General features: G+C 40.3%; 1 protein-coding gene across 4 annotated transcripts in view; it reads right to left on the bottom strand.

The window, feature by feature from the left end:
• The window catches only part of LOC110498124 (unconventional myosin-VI), a 100,641-nt gene that overhangs the window by 56,624 nt on the left and 23,137 nt on the right, over nucleotides 1-20,880 (bottom strand). For all 4 annotated transcript variants that reach the window (XM_036955105.2, XM_036955103.2, XM_090211499.1 and 1 more), the window contains exons 3-10: nucleotides 14,157-14,226; nucleotides 13,120-13,193; nucleotides 12,665-12,794; nucleotides 12,397-12,502; nucleotides 6,962-7,017; nucleotides 6,775-6,872; nucleotides 6,453-6,617; nucleotides 4,877-4,957 (exon numbers count right to left, since the gene is read on the bottom strand). In XM_036955105.2, coding sequence (XP_036811000.2) covers nucleotides 4,877-4,957; nucleotides 6,453-6,617; nucleotides 6,775-6,872; nucleotides 6,962-7,017; nucleotides 12,397-12,502; nucleotides 12,665-12,794; nucleotides 13,120-13,193; nucleotides 14,157-14,226 — 780 coding nt within the window. The remainder of the gene's footprint in view (nucleotides 1-4,876; nucleotides 4,958-6,452; nucleotides 6,618-6,774; nucleotides 6,873-6,961; nucleotides 7,018-12,396; nucleotides 12,503-12,664; nucleotides 12,795-13,119; nucleotides 13,194-14,156; nucleotides 14,227-20,880) is intronic.

Below are 20,880 nucleotides of genomic sequence, written 5' to 3'. Positions count from 1 at the left end.
TGCCCACTCTTCACGAACGCGCACATTGTGTAATCTGTCATTACATTAAAATAGCTCATTCTATTTCTCTTATGCATTTTGCCTTTTCTTTCTAGAAGCATTATTCTGCACATGACTATATTATTATTATTTAGCTCCTTTGTTAGCATTAAGCTACAGTTTACAGTCCTTTGTAAGCAGTAAGCTACAGTTTACAGTCCTTTGTTAGCAGTAAGCTACAGTTTACAGTCCTTTGTTAGCAGTAAGCTACAGTTTACAGTCCTTTGTTAGCAGTAAGCTACAGTCTACAGTCCTTTGTTAGCATTAAGCTAGTTTACAGTTCTTTGTAAGCAGTAAGCTACAGTTTACAGTCCTTTGTTAGCAGTAAGCTACAGTTTACAGTTCTTTGTTAGCAGTATACAGTCCTTTGTTAGCATTAAGCTAGTTTACAGTTCTTTGTTAGCAGTAAGCTACATTTACAGTTCTTTGTTAGCAGTATACAGTCCTTTGTTAGCAGTAAGCTACAGTTTAAAGAATGGGTGGGTCTAATCTTGAATGCTGATTGGTTAAAACTGCATTCCAGCCGGTGTCTATTCCACAAGTTACCACCGGCTAAATCTATGACGTTAAAAATGCCTATTTACTCTGTTCCATCTGATCGTGCAATAAGCACAGCCAGGCACTGTATAAACATCTCCACTATAAAAAGCATCTACACATTCTCACATTTCTTTTAGACTAACATTTAGTTTTCAACACCAGAGATTTGTATAAACCTTGCTGTCTGTCTCTCCGGCATTTGCAACATTGTTTCAATATTCAAATTCGATCTCCAGCTGTCTCATAGTAATGAACGTGTGGGGAGTCTGGACGAGACACACACAGACAGACAGGCAGGCAGCGTTTCTCAGCCGGTCGAAATCATTAATCATCTGGCATAATTTTTATGGATCTATACAAAGAAATGTCAATTGAAAAAAGGTGAAACGAAGTGCAGTTAGTTTGCAGTCTTTCCAGCTTCAGTTTGAAGTGATTGTGTTAGCTGTGTTGTTGGCTATCTCCTCTGAGCAACAATGTCCTGACGGGTAAAGCACAATATCTATGCCAGGTGAAATCGAGCCTCATTAGCTCATTGTTATGGATGTATCCAAAAAAACATCACTAGAAAACAGCTTAAACAAATGCAGCTACTTTTATTCTGGCTGCACTTTTTGACTTGGCTGTAAATTAGCTGTAGTTGGCTAGCTAGCAAGCAAGTGATAAGAACGTCTCAGGCATAACAACACTTATGCCAATATATCCTCCAAACACCGGTTTCTCGGGCATTAACACTTAAATATACACTGAATGTACAAAACATTAGGAACACCATGCTAATATTGAGTTACATCCCTTTTGCTCTCAGAACAGCTTCAATTCACCAGGGATGGACTCTACAAGGTGACAAAAGCGTTCCACAGGGATGCTGAACCATGTCAACTCCAATGCTTTGTTTCAAGTTAGCTGGATGTCCTTTGGGTGGTGGAACATTCTTAATATGAGAAATGGTTCAGCGTGAAAAACCCAGCAGCGTTGCAGTTATTGACACACTTAAACCGGTGCGTCTTGTCACCTACTACCATAACCCGTTCAAAGGCACTTAAATGTTTTGTCTTGCCCATTCAACCTCTGAATGGCACACAAACACAATCCATGTCTAGATCGTCTGAAGGCTTAAATATCCTTTAACCTGTCGCCTCCCTTTCCTCTACACTGATTGAAGTGGATTTAATAAGAGACATCAAAAAGGGATCATAGCTTTCACTTGGATCATAGCCTTCACTTGGATCATAGCCTTCACTTGGATCATAGCCTTCACTTGGACCATAGCCTTCACTTGGATCATAGCCTTCACTTGGTTCATAGCCTTCACTTGGTTCATAGCCTTCACTTGGATCATAGCCTTCACTTGGATCATAGCCTTCACTTGGATCATAGCCTTCACTTGGATCATAGCCTTCACTTGGATCATAGCCTTCACTTGGATCATAGCCTTCACTTGGTTCATAGCCTTCACTTGGTTCATAGCCTTCACTTGGTTCATAGCCTTCACTTGGTTCATAGCCTTCACTTGGTTCATAGCCTTCACTTGGTTCATAGCCTTCACTTGGACCATAGCCTTCACTTGGACCATAGCCTTCACTTGGACCATAGCCTTCACTTGGACCATAGCCTTCACTTGGATCATAGCCTTCACTTGGATCATAGCCTTCACTTGGATCATAGCCTTCACTTGGATCATAGCCTTCACTTGGTTCATAGCCTTCACTTGGATCATAGCCTTCACTTGGTTCATAGCCTTCACTTGGATCATAGCCTTCACTTGGATCATAGCCTTCACTTGGTTCATAGCCTTCACTTGGATCATAGCCTTCACTTGGATCATAGCCTTCACTTGGATCATAGCCTTCACTGTTCAGTCTGTCATGGAAACTTACAGGTGTTCCTAATGTTTTGTCCCTCAGTGTAGTTTATGCCCAGTTCTGAAGGAAAATGGAAAAAGTATGGAAAAAGTAGTTTCATATAATCTGTTGCACACATCAATGCGGTAATTACCGGTCTATAGCCGAGTGAAACGCCGTTTCTGTGCAGAGAATCATCGTTAACACCCACGAGCTAGAAACTCTGTTCATTCTGTTAATGTTTTCCTTTGTTCATACTTCCCACAGAAGTGTACCTTGGGCTTGTTTTGGAGAGTAATTAAGTTCTGTTTTAGAATTCAAGTTGAGCCAGGTACACCCACAACTTGTAAGAGCTATGGAAGCTACAGGGTAAGCCTGTTTTAAGCTTAGTGCATATTATTATAATATTTTTTTTGGACCTTTATTTAACTAGGTAAGTCAGTTAAGAACAAATGCTTATTTACAATGACGGACTAGGAACAGTGGGTTAACTGCCTTGTTCAGGGGCAGAACAACAGATTTTTACCTTGTCAGCTCGGGGACTCGATCTTGCAACCTTTCGGTTACTAGTCCAACGCTCTAACCACTAGGCCACCTGCCGCATGGAGTTTGTTATTTTGTTTTGAGAAGTAAGTCTATTGTCTACCTGTTTTGTAAATATTCATTGCCGCTAGCACTATTGAACACTGTGAATAAATATGGACACCTTTGCACCAGAACTTTCGGCCGCCTTCTGAATATCTGCCCTTAAGACCGCATCTCTGCGTTACCTGTTTCACACGGACATATCAAACGCTCGCTCTCACTATCCCAGTATCAGAAATGAGAAATCCACCATTGACAAATATAAGCAGAGGTATAGAAAAGTACAGTGGATTTGTGATTTCTGGTTTGAAGGAGGGCTGGAGGAAGCAGAAACAGAGGCACACCAAAGCGAATGTCACAGTGTTACGTTGTTCAATACTACTACAGCAGGGATTTTTCTACTATTGAAATCCCAAATAGTCACCAAAAATCTACATCTGGGATGGAAAAACACTTTCAGTGTAAACCAAGACTAAAACCAGATAAACTATGTAGAAAAGACAATAGAACTATATATATATATATATATTTTTTTATATAATATAATCTTTCAGAACTAGCAATCACCAAAATAAAAGCGAGACAGTCGGGGAGAATTGAACATGTAAAAAAATAAATGTATATATAGTATTGATTTTGTTATAATGTTTGAGCAAAGAACACTTAGAATGGCACGACATTAGCTATAAAACTGAAACAATTTCTCTCAGCTCCATGGAGAAATGTGTAGAATCGCAGGAAATTGGCTTAAATATTAAAACATTTCCACCGACCAGTCATAAGTATGTATCTGTAACAATATCTATTTAGACTGAGAATACACCACACTGTGACATTCTGAGCCAGATAGAAACTAGACAACAAAGAAAAAATAGCAAAACCCCATCCATGCACATTGATAAAGAAACATGCTCTGCATAAGGTCCTGCTTGCACTACAATCCCATGCATGTGAAGCTGAGTCTCTCCTCAGGGTTTACATCGTGAATAATACACGGAGCGTCTCCTACAGAAAGCGTCATCACCTTATTATCCTGCATTACATTGACCCGAGGCAGGGCAAAGAGACGCACAACAACCTTGATTAGTAACACGCCAAGTGTCATGAGATCATTGCTCTCTCAACACACTGAGTAGAAGCTGTGAAAAGGTACACTTGGTTAATTGTCAAAATGGTAAAAACATAGACCAACTCAAACAGGTCTACATAGGAATATAACATAACATTCACACACAGCCTACAAGAGATTGGCCAGACTTTCACCTGTGCCAATGTTTCTATTTCTTTTCCTTTTTTGTGCACAATAAATGTTTAATAAGCAAACAATGATACATGTTCCTACTTTACACAGTGAAATTAATGTATTGGTAACACACCCGAGGGACAAAAATGGTGCGTTATTCTTATGAGAGTTAACAACACAATTAATCACATTTCCTGCATGGGCAAAATTAGAATTATTTTCACATCTGACATAATTTAATCAAAAAACACAGACCTCAACTAATTCTGAAACAACAAATTCTCATTTGATTTGGATTTTTTTTGCCCAATTTCCATACGTGCAATAATTTACTTAAGAGCTTTCTCTCATATCAATGTTCAGTGAGCGTACAGTACAATAACGTTTGGAACGCAAGACGTTTATTTCTGAAGACAAACCTTGATACAGTTTTGCATGAAAACCTGGCCCAAAAAGTCTATATATTTATATGACTAAATAAATGACTACTCAGTCCTTAAAGTTCATATTCACATTCAATTCAAAGCCATTTGTGGCCAAGATGATTTGGAATAAATCAAGCACTACCAGCTGTGAAGGCCCTGACTGGTCAGAGAGGTAAAACAGAATAGGCTGAAAGGTACAGTACCTCAGGACTCTTGCGATTCTGCATGATCTGTTTGTCTGTGTCCTTGCTGGCAAAGTATCTTGTGCATCCTCGATTTAAATACTACGAAGACAAAGGAGAACACACACAAACAATTAGCATTCAATAAATAACATAAGTGTAGACAAACCATATAAGCCAAACTATGTGGGATATGTTTATAAAATTGAGAGATATAGACGTCGGCAGAACATATGACTTGAATGAGACTGACGACGACTTGGAACAAGAGAGTAAAAGTGGCTTATGTGACAAGTGAATGAGGTAGCATTAGGGATAATAGTGCTTTTTCATAGCAGGTCTGGTCGTGTATACCTATCCACAGCCAGTATCTCTGCTCTCTCAACTCCAGTATTGATGCTAATAAATTATTTGTTTAATTTTGTAATTAATTAATTTTGTAGAGTAACAATAAATTCAAAAACAGTGGCATTGCTTTTTGTCATGTTCAATGAACTATCTATTATGTAAAAGTGGCTTCACGGTTGGCTTGGTTTTAATAGCTTTGGAATTAATTGCCTCTGTTGATGTGACTGTCTCCGTGGAGACTTGATATAATCGTACTGTGAAAAATACCCAAAACAACAACTATAGTTGTTGAAGCATTGTTATAGCGTTGTTTAGAGCGCAGGTGAAATTAACCAAATAATTGAGGTAATCCCCTAACACCTTTAGTGTGTTAGTTCTAGAACACCAATCACAGTTCTATTACATCACAAATCCCATATTCACAAACATGCGCTTAGTTTCACTGGGGGCTCAGCTGGAACAGAGAAATGCCTAACAAATACTAAGTAGGAGCAGACTCTCTCCACTTTCAAACAGGTAACAGACTTTAGTTCGTTGGATATAGCACACATGACATCTCGTGGTCATGTAGAGAATAGCGTAACACTACTAACCAGACATAGGCCTGTATTTGGGTCAGTTGAGAACATGGTGGAAAGCCTCTGTTGTCTAGGACTACTTTTACACTATTTGGCAGCAAGATTATGTCAAGAGGAAAAATGAAGACACAGTGATGCCAAAACTTTGGTGGTTTACCCAATAAATTACTGTGAGCTTGTAATATAGTGTGCAACTAGTTATTTTTATAGCATACAGTTAATTTGCCATTAGTCAGCACCTCTACACTAAATAATTGTCTCTGGGTGTGTGCCAACTCATATTTTTTAGTGGAAAATGTACAACTAAAAAAGAAAAAAAAACACTGGAAAATGTCCACCAATGACACGACTGACGATTCAATGGAGTTTTTCCATTGACACAATTTGCTTCACGGTGGAAGAATTTGGCAGCGGGATCTGTGTCGCTTCATTAGGCAGGGAGAGGAACAGGCGACCATTAGGCAGGGAGAGGAACAGATGACCTCCCTCTCTCAAAGAACTCAGTGAGGCATGTGGAACAGGTCTATTTGCAGCATTCTTTCAAAAGGACTCATCCATCCATTCTCTCAACTTGGGATGCAAAGACTTGACGCTCTCTGGTTACACTCTTCAGTGATACAGCGGTCGTGTTCTCTCTCTCTCTGTGTGTGTGTGGTGTGTGTGTGTCTGACCCTGAAGCTGTCAGGGGAGTCAAGGTGCAGCTTCTGTCTGATGTCTTCAGAGGCTCCGGCACACAGCCTGTAGAAGATGTGGTAGTTCCTCTCCTCTTTACTCTGCATGCAGATCCTTGACTTTTCCAGCAGGTAGTGGGACACGAAGCCACCTACCACATTATTCTGTTACACACACACACACACACACACACACACACAAAATGTAGGCCGATGAAGCAACAATTAAATTGGCCAACACACTGCAATGCATTACATACATTGAAAATACTGAAATTCCTTATGACGAAAAAAAATAATTCCACAGAAAATGATGGCTAACCTTTTCATTGAAGTGGATTTCCACAAATTTTCCAAAACGACTGCTGTTGTTATTCCGGACTGTCTTGGCGTTTCCAAATGCCTCTAGCAGGGGGTTTGCTGAAATTCACAAGCACAAAATAAGTATTTGGGATCTCTTCAACTTTAGAAGAGAAAGTATGATTAGGAAGTTATATGTTAAATCCTACCTTCAACAATTCTCTCATCAATATCTTGCCCGGTGCCGTATGACGTTGTTAAATATCTATGGGATGAATGTCAGATGAAGACTAACAACAATGCTACAGTATATGAAGTTAATGTTTGGACATGAGGTATACTACAGAAAACATGGCTTACTCATTGACAAGCAATGTCATTATACACAACATGCTAAGTTTGGTTAAAGGTAGAATCAACTAGATGACATGGCAAATAACTAACACTTCACTCACACAGTTACACAATGTATTATGTGTATGTGCTCTTCATGCAGTTTCAAAGTGGTAGCTACAGGACTAGGGCTGTTACGGTGACCATATTACCCCCACACCGGATGTCACGATTCATGACTGCAGTCAAATTTCACCTGACCGTTGAGCCCCGGTAATCTACCCCTATGTGCGCTGTAGGCTACATGAATGGCTCTGATACGTTGGTATTACCCAACTCGCTAACAACCACCAGGTCGGTATTCAGTGCGCCATTGTCTCTAAATCACTCTGACATCAATGCAAATATAATTGAAAATCACATCAAACAATTATCAAAATCTTTTGAAATTCACTGCTATATTGTTTGACCTGTGATGGATCAACTTTAAGAAAAAAGTGAAACAGGTTAAAACTGAGTGGTGTTGGGTTCGGAGAATATGAGATATACTTATTCATGTCACTGATGGAGTGCTGAGGTTTAGAGGGTCTACACCAGAAGTTAACGGTTATAGGAGAAAGGTATATAGTGTGTGGAACTAAGCTTGGAATGTGTTGAGTGCAGGGAAGCCATGGATTAAGATGGAGGGGGGTTGAGGTCAGGTCACCTTATGGGAAAAATAAAAAGTATACTAGTGTCCTGCCTAGCAGTAAAGAACAATGTTTGTACAGACGGGTAGGAGGGGACTGAGCCTATGAGGAACGGTTAAATATCAGTGCTTGTCTGAATGCAGCTGTACTGACCCTCTGGGAAGAATTAAACTTGGTTAAGCTTTCATAATGTCCGTTGAGTGTTTTACTCTGAGAATTAGAACAGTGGAAAAAATGGTTGTTGTGGATCTTATTTCAATTCCAAACAACAAAATGGACAGCTTTCTCAAAGGTGATTATTAATTCAAAACATTTAAGTTGCCGCATGTAGAACACCAAGACCCATATTAGAGCTTATGCATACGCCTATAGCCCAAGCCTGAAAGAAAAGCCTGAATTAAAATAATGATTGTGCCTTTATACAATACATAGCCTAATAGACTACCGCATATTACGCATTATGTAGAAAAACATATTTAAGATGTCTTTAGTACATTTGGTCTAGCCTATACAAGGCATTCGAAAAGTATTGCCAGCAGCATACCACCCTGCACACCACTGCTGGCTTGCTTCTGAAGCTAAGCAGGGTTGGTTCCGGTCAGTTCCTGGATGGGATACCAGATGCTACTGGAAGTGGTGTTGGAGGGCCATTAGGAGGCACACTTTCCTCTGGTCTAAAAAAATATCCCAATGCCCCAGGGCAGTGATTGGCGACACTGCCCTGTGTAGGGTGCGGTCTTTCGGATGGGACGTTAAACGGGTGTCCTGACTCTCTGAGGTCATTAAAGATCCCATGGCACTTACCGTAAGAGTTAACCCCAGTGTCCTGGCTAAATTCCCAATCTGGCCCTCAAACCATCACGGTCACCTAATAATCCCCACTTTACAATTGGCTTGTTCATCCCCCTCCTCTCCCCTGTAACTATTCCCCAGGTCGTTGCTGCAAATGAGAACGTGTTCTCAGTCAACTTACTTGGTAAAATAACAGATAAAAAAAAAATTCAGACATTGACTTTTACCACATTTTGTTGCCTTATTCCAAAAAATTGATAGTCTCCCCCCCATTAATCTACACACAAATGACAAAAGTTTTTAGAAATGTTTGCAAATGTATTAAAAATACAAAAGTATTTGGACCCTTTACTCAGTACTTTGTTGAAACACCTTTGGCAGCGATTACAACATGGAGTCTTCTTGGCACACCTGTATTTGGGTTTTATCTCTCAGTCTTCTCTGCAGATCCTCTCCAGCTCTGTCAGGTTGGATGGAGAGCATCGCTGCACGACTATTTTCAGGTCTCTTCAGAGATGTTTGATCGGGTTCAAGTCCGGGCACCAGCTGGGCCACTCAAGGACATTCAGAGACTTGCCCCGAAGCCACTCCTGTCTTGTATTGGCTGTGTGCTTAGGGTCATTGTCCTGTTGGAAGGTGAATCTTCTCCCTAGTCAGAGGTCCTGAGAGCTCTGGAGCAGGTTTTCATCAAGGACATCTCTGTACTTTGCTCTGTTCATCTTTCCCTCGATCCTGACTAGCCTCCCAGTCCCTGACTCTGAAAAACATCCACACAGCATGATGCTGCCACCACCATGCTTCACCGTAGTGATGGTGCCAGGTGTCCTCCAGGCGTGACACTTGGCATTAAGGCCAAATAGTTCAATCTTGGTTTCATCAGACCACATAATCTTGTTTCTCATGGTCTGAGAATCCTTTAGGTGCCTTTTGGAAAACTCCAACCGGACTGTCATGTGCCTTTTACTGAGGCACATGACCATAAAGGCCTGAATGGTAGACAGCTGCAGCGATGGTCCATAGAGGAACTCTGGAGCTCTGACAGTGACCATTGTGTGATCTTGGTCACCTCCCTGTCCAAGGCCCTTCTCCCCCGATTGCCGGGTGGCCAGCTCTAGGATGATAGAGGCCACTGGGTTCTTGGGGATCTTCAATGCTGCAGAAAAGCTTTGGTACCCTTCCCCAGATATGTGCCTCGACACAATCCTGTCTCGGAGCTCCACGGACAATTCCTTCAATCTCGTGGCTTTGTTTTTGCTCTGACATGTACTGTCAACTGTGGGACTTTATATAGACAGGTATGCCCCTTTTCAAATCATCTCCAATCAATTGAATTTACCACAGGTGGACTCCAATCAAGTTGTCGAAACATCTCAAGAATGATCAATGGAAACAGGATGCACTTGAGCTTAATTTTGAGTCTAATTTTGAGTTTAATTTTGAGTCTAAGGGTCTTCTGTTTTTTATTTGCAAACATTTCCAAAAAACTTTTTTTCTTTGTCATTATTGGGTATTGTGTGTAGATTGATGACGGAAAAAAATATAATTGAATATATTTTAGAATAAGGCTGTAACGTAACAAAATGTGGAAAAAGACAAGGGATCTGAATACTTTCCGAATGTATTGTAGCACAAAAACTCAAGTAATCGCCTTTGAGTATGGACTGTAATATTATGCATACTGGAAGGACTGGTTACCGTATGCTAAGCTCCAAACTTTCTATCCATTAGTCTGGGAGAACATAGGCCTATGCGATGCTGTTGGTACATTGATTGTTCAGGGCGGCTTACAGAGTAGGCTAGTTAGCCTACAATTACAGTGAATTTGTATTTGATTTTGGATAGTCTAGTAATAAGGAATTTCCATAATTAATAGCCTGACATTACATTTAGCTACAGAATGTCTCACCTCCGTGCGTATTTCCATCCTCCTCTCTCTCCTTCATTCCTTTCTCCAGCGTGCAGTGAGGGACTGTCAACAGTTTAATGACATTTGTTTTGTTGTGAAAACATGTTACTATCGATGTTCCCAAATTGATTTCACTTGGTTTCCCAAATTAAGCACTGGGTAGCTTCAGGAACAGGGTTGGAGAGCCCATTGCATGCAGAGTTTGGGCAGAATATCACCTGTCGCACAGTGAGAGGCTGGCTGCTCCTCAAACAATGGTTGATGCGTAGAGTGAAATAAGGGTTCTTATAACCCCAGACCTTTCTATATGCAATCACTTGTGAAAGTAGAATTTTGATGGTTGCCACTAAAAAGAGGAGCTTTCTACTGCTACTATATGCATTTCTTAGCTACTACTATTAAGCACATTGCTCCACTGTAAAACCAGAGTAGCATACACGGCATGATTGAAAAAGGAACCGGGAAGGTGCAGCCTCCATTCACTATTCAAGTGCATATGGACGACATGTATTTTTCCCCCTGCCACCGTTTCTGCCAATTTGATAATGGGACATTCTAAATCAAATTTCATGCCTTTACTAATGTAAGATTAAATTGAGAATAGTTTGATGGGTGAGAATATGATCATTTGAGAGAACAGCGTATTAAGCCTGAGGCCAGGAACAAAGCACAAGCTTTTTTGCAACTTTTTCAAATCATAAATATAGTTGATTCATGCAGCCCAAGGTTTGTATAATTCACAACTAACGTTTCCAAATAACCCAATCTAGCATATAGGACCTATTTGAAATAGCCACTTCACTCGCTAGGGAATAGGAAAAATATCCATTCTATTTCATTCAGCTAAGATCAATTATTTGTAACTTTTTGTATTGTTTGTTGGTTTGGCAATGCCACTGTCAGCCAGAAAAACATGCTGAGAAGGATTATTACCACAGCAAGCAAAGTACTTGGAGTCAAACAGACAGGCCTGGATGAGATCTTTAAGGTCAGGGCCCTCCGTAAGTCTCACAAAATCATTTTAGACCCAAGCAACCCGCTGTACCTGGACTTTGAACTACTCCCCTCTGGGCACAGGTATAAGGCACCTCAGCAGGAAAAACAGAACGAGACAATTTGTGCCAGGTGTGATATCCCTCCTAAATAGCTCGGGTGAATGTTCCCATTGACCCCGTAAGGCCAGCAGGCTAGTCTTTTCTTCTTTAAAAAAAAAAAAAAAGTTTTATTTCTTATTTCTTACTATTATTATTTTTTATTGGTGCGTAACTGTTATGAAAGTTGCATTGTCAATCTTGTTTTGTATTTAAACGCCACTTTAAATGTGTACATGACACTGCAACAAAATTTCCCCATGGGGACAAAGTCAGTAAGTAAGTTATATTCTTCTTACTACAAAATCATAATATAAAATAAATGACACAGGATTTATAAGCATATCTTGTCTGCTAAATGAACTACATAATAGATTTAAGGATATATTGTCAGCTGATGAACAAGTGAATGGATTTATAAGCATATCTTGTCTGCTAAATGAACTAGATATTGTATATATTGTGAAAGTGTGTGTTAAATTGATTTATTAGTCTATTTTTAAATGTAGATGTTCCAAAGGCACCCTGCTGCTTGTATGAGTGGAGGCCTGGAGATGATTAACATGTTTATGTTAATTAGCGGTCAATTACCGTGAGCCCGGCAGTCATTTGCATGACAGTTACCGGCTGACAAAGTTTCATGACCGTCACAGCCCTATACAGGACCAAAACATTGTCGAAGTTTAGCCTCGAGCTTAAGCGTTCTAAGTTGTTGTGGAAATTTCCCCAGTGTTTACTTTGTGCATGCAATGTAATCTTGTTGAGTCTACCTTTAAGATTAGTATGGTTTTCTGTAATAACTAACACAATCATAGTGGTCCTTTAGCCCAAACCTGAGGACAAACTTGGTGTTTTCTGTCTTCCCGGCCCCAGATTCTCCAGACACTACGATAGACTGGCTCATCTTCAGGACTCTCATGTCCCGGTAGGCCTTGTCCGCTGAAAAATCATCAATCATGTAACGGATATGATGCTTTGACAACACCTAGCCTTAATTGAAATGTAACTCAAATATAGCCATTGCTTTAAACAGACTATATTTATGTCCAGAAACCAGGCAGTATAGCAGCCATTGTTGTAATAATAGATATGTGCGCTCACCGATTGCGTAGACGTGAGGTGGTAGAGTGCCCAGGGAACGGCCACGATAAGACTTGATGGTCTCTGGAACGTACAGTTTGGGGATGTCATAGTAAGGGTTCACAGCAATCAAGATGTTGGCGACGTATGTCTGTGTTGTTACAAAAAAAATCATCACATTAGATAGAGCAGTGGTTCTTCACCTTTTTCAGTTACTGTACCACCAAGTACATGTTGCTTTTCCTGCAGTACACCCTCATGAATTTTACCAATCTATGGTCTCATGAGTCTTCTCAAGTACCCCTTGTGGATAGGCCAAGTATCCCAGGGGTCCTAGTTCCTCTAGTTGAGAACCACCGACATTTTCACAACTTGATGAGAAACTAGGCCTATGACCACCAGATGTCTCTTACAGGAAGAGAGAGGTTCATCTTCAAGGCCTAGGATTAATGTACCATTGATTTGGAATGTCTTACATAGATCTTGTCTTTACTATACCGCACTCGGACGTTGTTTAAGAGCGTGCCTTCATTCAGGTACATAAGAGAACCTGAAAGAAAAACAAAAGTCGCTCGTGAGGAAGCATCCTTTAAAAAGTTACATACACGAACCTTAAGTCCATATCAACTTGAGGATAAAGGAAAGTTATTTACATTTTAGTAATTTAGCTGACGCTCTTATCCAAAGCAACTTACAGGAGCAATTACAGGAGCAATGTGCCCTTGATAAATTTTTCACCTAGTCGGCTCAGGGATTTGAACCAGCAACCTTTGAGTTACTGACCCAATGGCCTTAACCACTAGGCTAACAGGCTGAGTACAAAATACATTTTGAAATATATATTATTCAATTATTGCACCCACACTGCTCACGTGCGCCAACGAGCGTCTGCGTTGCCAAGGGCTAAAATAGAAGTCACTTCTATTTGTGACACAGATTGCGTTGCAAGTCCTGCCTCTCCCATCTTCTCATTGTATATAGAAGCAGGTGCCATCTCCACCCACGTGCCATCTCCTCATTGGTTATACCCATGTGGGTGACTGAAAAATGAACGGGGTCAGTGGCGATAATGCACCTAATTTATGAAACTTGCCAATCGCAATATAAAGTCAAGAGAAGAAAAAGCCTAGGAGGAGGAAAGGAGACTAGAAATGATTCGGTTGACCGTTTTGTGTGGATTAATTGGCGGCGTAGAGGACCTTGTGCATTTCAGGTAAAATAACAACTCAAAGTTTATATCCCAGGACAAATAAGCTAGCAACAGCAAACTAGCTAAATAGGACAAATTAGCTAGCAAGTGAAAGCTAGCTAGCTAAATTACCATAAATGTTTAATGCTTTTCGACCTTTCCCCCAATTCATGTAATTGGTTCAGAGTTTGTTTTGATATTTTCACCTGCGTGTCGTGATCACGTTTGGTTTGGGGGGACAAAATAAATGTATGCACGATGGAGCACAATGGCGCACGCGTGCAGCCGGTTTGGGTTCCGTGTAAATTGTGAGTATGAACTTACAGTTGTCCTCCATATGTTTGTTGACATCTTCCTCAGCAGGGAACACTTGGTTCATAGGAGCCAGAAAGGTCTGCAACATCAAAAGCACTTCTGTTATACTAACATTAACATCTAAACATTCTCATGAGAAGTCTTGCACCAATTGTCGTGTATTTGAATAGCCAGTCCATTTCATGTCTCATAAGGGCCTACTGAAAATGTTCTACTTCAACCTGGTCATTAGCAATGCATTAACATAGTAACAAAAATCAACGTTTGAGTGTTTGTTGTCAAGTTCATCAATTAAGTCTCTGATATTCTCGCAGTAGGCTACTATACAGTCTGAGGTAATGGCAAAACATTGAAAGGAACAAGCTGCTTGTGAGAGAAACAATGGGAGGGACATGGCAGGCTGATAAATAATTTGGTGGGAGGGAAACAGGATATGAGCTGTGTGTGTGTGTCTGGCTAGTGCTATGAGTTTAGATACGGCTCTGTACTGTTACTGTGAGAACAGAACATTATTTACAACACCCTACACACACCGTGACAGGCCTAAACACACCCTCCTGCCCAGTACATTTTATGTAGTGCTACGAGTGTGTGTGTGTGTGTGTGTCCCACTGGCACAAACAGCATGTACGTGAAAATAAGCTTGAGCTTTTTGAGCCACAGCACCTAGCTTTTTGAGCTTTTTGAGCCACAGCACCTAGCTGCCAGCCCAAACAAAAATGGGTACAAAACTTCCCGCTAACAAGACATAGCCAGGATACTGCTCTGACAGAGAATTATGCTGGGCAGAGCTGAGGCTTTACACTCAATGAGCCCCTGTATCCCTTAGTGACTGGTCCAGGGCCTGTTTTGCTGTTAACCAGCTCATAACGGTTTCTGGTAAAAAAAATATATATATATATATATATATATTTATATTTATATATAATATATTTATATATAAATATATATATATAAATATATAAATATATTATATATAAATATATATATATATATAAATATATATATATATATATATATATATATATATATATATATATATATATATATATATATATATATATATATATATATATATATATATATATATATATAAATATAAATATATTATATATATAAATATAAATATATATGCTGGGGAAAAAAACGGGGAAAAAAACATTCCTTACAAATCTGTCAGTTAAACTGGAGATATCTGTGGTGGAAGGTGACAGAGATAGAGCGGTGTTTGTCAGACAATGAGACATCCCCAAAAGCAGTATTCTCACAAAATTGTCTGTAGCGTTCAAACTGTTTGGCCTACAAGGTATTATAACCCCTTTATGGAAGGATGAGACTCTCACAAACACGATTTGCTCTACGACCCCCACAAGCATCTCTGGGGCTCATCTGAAGTCGGTACAGCCGATCTGCCAACTTCTGTCTGTAGCATCCAAACAGTTTGGGCTACACACTAATTCCTATGTGGAAAGGTGAGACTCTCACGAACATATCAGTTATTTTTCTCTAGGACACCCACAGGCCTCAAAAGACTCGTCTGAAGGTCCCCTAGTACCAGCTGAATTTTTTTTAATGGAAGTATACATATTATGGAGACTGTTTAGTGTCAAAAATGTATTTAACATGTACAAAATGAATACATTCCTGATATCTCTCAGATACAAGCCATACAGTTCAGAACAAACTTCCTTTAGATTCTTTTTTACCTGTTGTTCCATGTAGTGAATCTGTTATTCAATGCGTTTGGATGGGCTAATAGCAGTAAGGCAAAATCAACATTTATTAAATAGATTGTATATATATCTATAGAGATATATATACACATACACACACATTTCAAGGGGTCTTGGAATGACCTTAAAACAATTCCATATAGCTTAGTAGAACCCCCCCTCCCACAGACAGGGCTTAGACTGTAACAGGTTAAGGATAACTGTAACCAGGGAGGGCACTAAGAGTTAACTAACTACTCTGCTGTTAGCTTGCTATACACCATGCAGGCTTTTGTTGTTGTGAATATCAGGCTCATTCAGTGAAAGCAATGCACTGGGGAGTGACCTAAGGTGTAGTGCAACAGGTGGCTCCTTTTCCTCTAATGATCTTTCCCTCCCAGTAACACAATCACCACACCTGCTGCTGCTGCTCACATGACTTATTGATTGCCTATGTTAGTGACACTGCTACAACGCAGGGCTGTTTTACATGCTCTCATATTGCTTACGTTTGACATATTATCGGTTTATACATCTCTGTAATTCAGGTTAGGGCTGGGCGATATAGTTAAAAGGCCTGTGCCAGAGGACCTGAGGGACCTACTGGGTCCACAACTTAAAAGCATGTCTGACATATATTGGGGTGCACAATCAGTGATTGATTTAAAAACCAATAGAAGTATCTTGAAATTAAGTTTAAAAACTCACAGGCAGTCAAGTCAATGCAGAGACCTTAAAACCGATGTAATGCGTGCTCTGTCTGGTCTTGGTCAGTACCCGTGCTGCATCATTCTGTATGTTTGGTAGTTGACCAATATTTATTTTATTTCACCTTTATTTAACCAGGTAGGCTAGTTGAGAACAAGTTCTCATTTACAACTGCGACCTGGCCAAGATAAAGCAAAGCAGTTTGACACATACAGAGTTACACATGGAATAAACAAACATACAGTCAATAATACAGTAGAAAAAGTCTATACACAGTGTGTGCAAATGAGGTGAGATAAGGGAGGTAAGTCAATAAATAGGCCATGGTGGTGGAGTAATTACAATATTGGAATTACACACTGGAATGGTAGATGTGCAGAAGATGAATGTGCAAGTAGAGATACTGGGGTGCAAAGGAGCAAGATAAATAAATAAATGCAGTATGGGGATGAGGTAGTTGGATGGGCTATTTACAGATGGGCTATGTACAGGTGCAGTGATCTGTGAGCTGCTCTGACAGCTGGTGCTTAAAGCTAGTGAGGGAGATATGAGTCTCCAGCTTCAGTGATTTTTGCAGTTCGTTCCAGTCATTGGCAGCAGAGAACTGGAAGGAAAGGCGGCCAAAGGAGGAATTGGCTTTGGGGGTTTCCAGTGAGATATACCCGAGCGCGTTCTACGGGTGGGTGCTGCTATAGTGACCAGTGAGCTGAGATAAGGTGGGGCTTTACCTAGCAGAGACTTGTAGATGACCTGGAGCCAATGGGTTTGGCGACGAATATGAAGCGAGGGCCAGCCAACGAGATTGTACAGGTCACAGTGGTGGGTAGTATATGGGGCTTTGGTGACTAAACGGATGGCACTGTGATTGACTGCATCAAATTTGTTGAGTAGAGTGTTTGAGGCTATTTTGTAAATGACATCGCCGAAGTCGAGGATCGGTAGGATAGTCAGTTTTACGAGGGTATGTTTGGCAGTGTGAGTGAAGGATGCTTTGTTGCGAAATAGGAAGCTGATTCTAGATTTAATTTTGGATTGGAGATGCTTAATGTGAGTCTGGAAGGAGAGTTTACAGTCTAAACAGACACCTAGGTATTTGTCCACAAGTAGTGGAGTAGTAGTGGAGTTTGTCCACAAGTAGTGGAGTAGTGATGCTGGACAGGCGGGCTGGTGCGGGCAGCGATCGGTTGAAGAGCATGCATTTAGTTTTACTTTGTAACGTTTATCGTTGGAAGGAGACCAAGGTGCAGCGTGGTAAGTGTTCATGATTCTTTAAAAAGAATAACGAACGTCACGTTCTGCAGGCTTCACAGAGCTAACAAAAACAAGATCCCACAAACACCAAAAGGAGAATGACAACTTATATGTGATCCCCAATCAGAGACAACGATAAACAGCTGCCTCTGATTGGGAACCACACTCTGCAAAAAAAAGAAAAAAAGAAATAGAAAACATAGAAATAAAGAAACTAGAATGCCCACCCTAGTCACACCCTGGCCTAACCAAAATAGAGAATAAAAGCCTCTCTATGGCCAGGGCGTGACATACTTGCATGTAAGAGCAGTTGGAGGCTGAGAGCAGTTGAAGCTCGTCTGGAGGTTAGTTAACACAGTGTCTAAAGAAGGGCCAGAAGTATACAGAATGGTGTCGTCTGTGTAAAGGTGGATCAGAGAATCACCAAAAGCAAGAGCGACATCCTTGATGTATACAGAGAAGAGAGCCGGCCCGAGAATTGAACCCTGTGGCACCACCATAAAGACTGCCAGAGGTCCGGACAACAGGCCCTCCGATTTGACACACTGAACTCTATCAGAGAAGTAGCATTTTCCCTGTTTTTTGCCCAAGTGGGACGCAACCGTCCCCTATACCATAAGAAGTTAAGAACACATTCTTATTTTCAATGACGGCCTAGGTACAGTGGGTTAACTGCCTTGTTCAGGGGCAGGACGACAGATTTTTACCTTGTCAGCTCGGGGATTCAATCTTGCAACCTTACAGTTAACTAGTCCAACGCTCTAACCACCTGCCTCACGAGTAGCCTGCCTGTAACGCGAATGCAGTAAGAAGCCAAGGTAAGTTGCTAGCTAGCATTAAATGTATCTTATAAAAAACAATCAAACATAATCACTAGTTAAACTAGTAATATCGTCAACCATGTGTAGTTATCTAGCGTGTCCTGCGTTGCATATAATCGATGCGGTGCGCATTCGCGAAAAAGGACTGTCGTTTCTCCAACGTGTACCTAACCATAAACATCAATGCCTTTCCTAAAATCAATACACAGAAGTATATATTTTTAAACCTGCATATTTAGCTAAAAGAAATCCAGGTTAGCAGGCAAAATTAACCAGGTGAAAATGTGTCACTTCTCTTGCATTCATTGCACGCAGAGTGTTGTAATTGTCATTATTACAAATACATATATATTTTTTTTAAATCGGCCCGATTAATCGGTATCAGCTTTTCTTGGTCCTCCAAAATCATAATCGGTCGACCTCTAGTTGATGCACTCAAAATCTGTAGCAACTTCAGAGGTAAGATAGTGTTAATGCTTTCAGTTCTACCCTGTGCTATGGGCAACATGGTTGTAAAAAAAAAAATACAGAGCGGTGATCAGATAAAGCAACATCAACAATAGAGAATGTCTAAAGCCCCATGGTAATAACCAGGTCCAGTATGGCCAGTTATGGGTGGGCTTAGTAACATGTTGGATAAAGTCCAAAGAGCTCAAAAGATTCATCAATTCCTGGGCTTTGGTGTCAGTCTCTTTGTCAACATGTATATTAAAATCACCCAACAATGACTTTATCATAGTTCAATGGCAGACAAGGACAATAGACAACAGTTCATTGAAATCAGTAAAGAAACAAACAAAGCTTATTTAGAGAAAACATGGAGATATACACTGAGGGGCTGTTTTGCGGACACAGATTAAGCAGGATCCTTGACGAAATTCCAATTTTAAACTGGATTATCTGAAATTGCATTTCTCAGACATGGTTTAAAATAGTCTCAGACTTGCCCTAGTCTAGATTTAAAAAGTCTGATTTCCAGAAGGACAATTAGAGTTAATCTAGATCTAAGTGAAGGCTTAAATTAAACCTGGCCAGAGGCAGGCTTCACTTCAGATTAATGGATGTTGGCCGTCAGGTTGACCTTGGCAATGGAGGAGAATGGATTACCTGGACTATTTCAATGAAGATCAAAAAGCACCACCAAGGCCAGACAGAAGGGCAGTTATAGACATGAGCAAACTACAGAATTGTTTAGGATAAAATACATTTGTAGTTCTCCAACACTATTAAACGTTGGACGAGTGCAACTCGTGACTTTAGGATTTCCAAAACTCCTCTTTGAATGCTCAGCTTGAAGGAGGACAATAGCGGAATCATACTTGGTGACTAGGGGTATGCACAGACCAACTTCATGTTTACCCCCCCCCATCTTTATGCAATAGGACATGAGCAAAAACAGTACAACCATGCTCCTATCTGCAAAAAATGTGTAGTAGAGTCATTTCCAGAGTCTTAGAAACACATAGCTCTTTCAACCAAGATGCTGCTGTATTGTCATAATTGCAACAACAGTGCTTGACAATTACCTCAAACAGCATGGATGACCAGATCCTCGCATTGAAGAGGATGACCCAGATGTTCCCATGGTTGAGGCAGACAATGACAGCAATGGACAAACCTGCAGAGATGCTTTTGCTATGCTGCACTTCTCACAACAAAGATAGCTCAAGCGATTGAAGCAAACAATGGCCAAGGATAGGTATAAAAAAAAAAAAGAAGACGTTTTTAATTCACAAAATGGAAATATCAGGACCCAGAACTGGTTCTGGTTTGAGAAGAACATTGGTACTGCTGCTGCTTCATGTTTCTCTTCTCATCCTTCATAGCCAACTCAACACAAAAGGATATGCTTTTTCATATACATCTCTTCTTTTAAATCCATTAGTTTCTCCTGCATGCTCAGCCTCGGTCACTGTTGCCAGCCCAGGTTAGTGACACAATCTTCCCTCCTAGCTACTGCAGATGTAGCGGGTTGACCTTCATCCTGTTAGGATCAAACCCTTTTTTTCTCTTTCAATTTGACATACCCAAATCTAACTGCCTGTAGCTCAGGACCTGAAGCAAGGATATGCATATTCTTGAAACCATTTGAAAGGAAACACTTTGACGTTTGTGGAAATGTGAAATTAATGTAGATGAATAACACATTAGATCTGGTAAAAGATAATATGAACAAAAAAAACATGTTTATTTTTATTGTTCCATCTTTGAAATGCAAGAGAAAGGCCATACATTCAGAGA

This window comes from Oncorhynchus mykiss, chromosome 19 (genome assembly GCF_057628025.1).
Source record: "Oncorhynchus mykiss isolate SJ-2025 chromosome 19, ASM5762802v1, whole genome shotgun sequence".
NCBI classification, from domain to species: domain Eukaryota; kingdom Metazoa; phylum Chordata; class Actinopteri; order Salmoniformes; family Salmonidae; genus Oncorhynchus; species Oncorhynchus mykiss.
The sequence above is the reverse complement of the archived record's forward strand: the minus strand, read 5'-3'. Positions and strand labels throughout refer to the sequence as shown.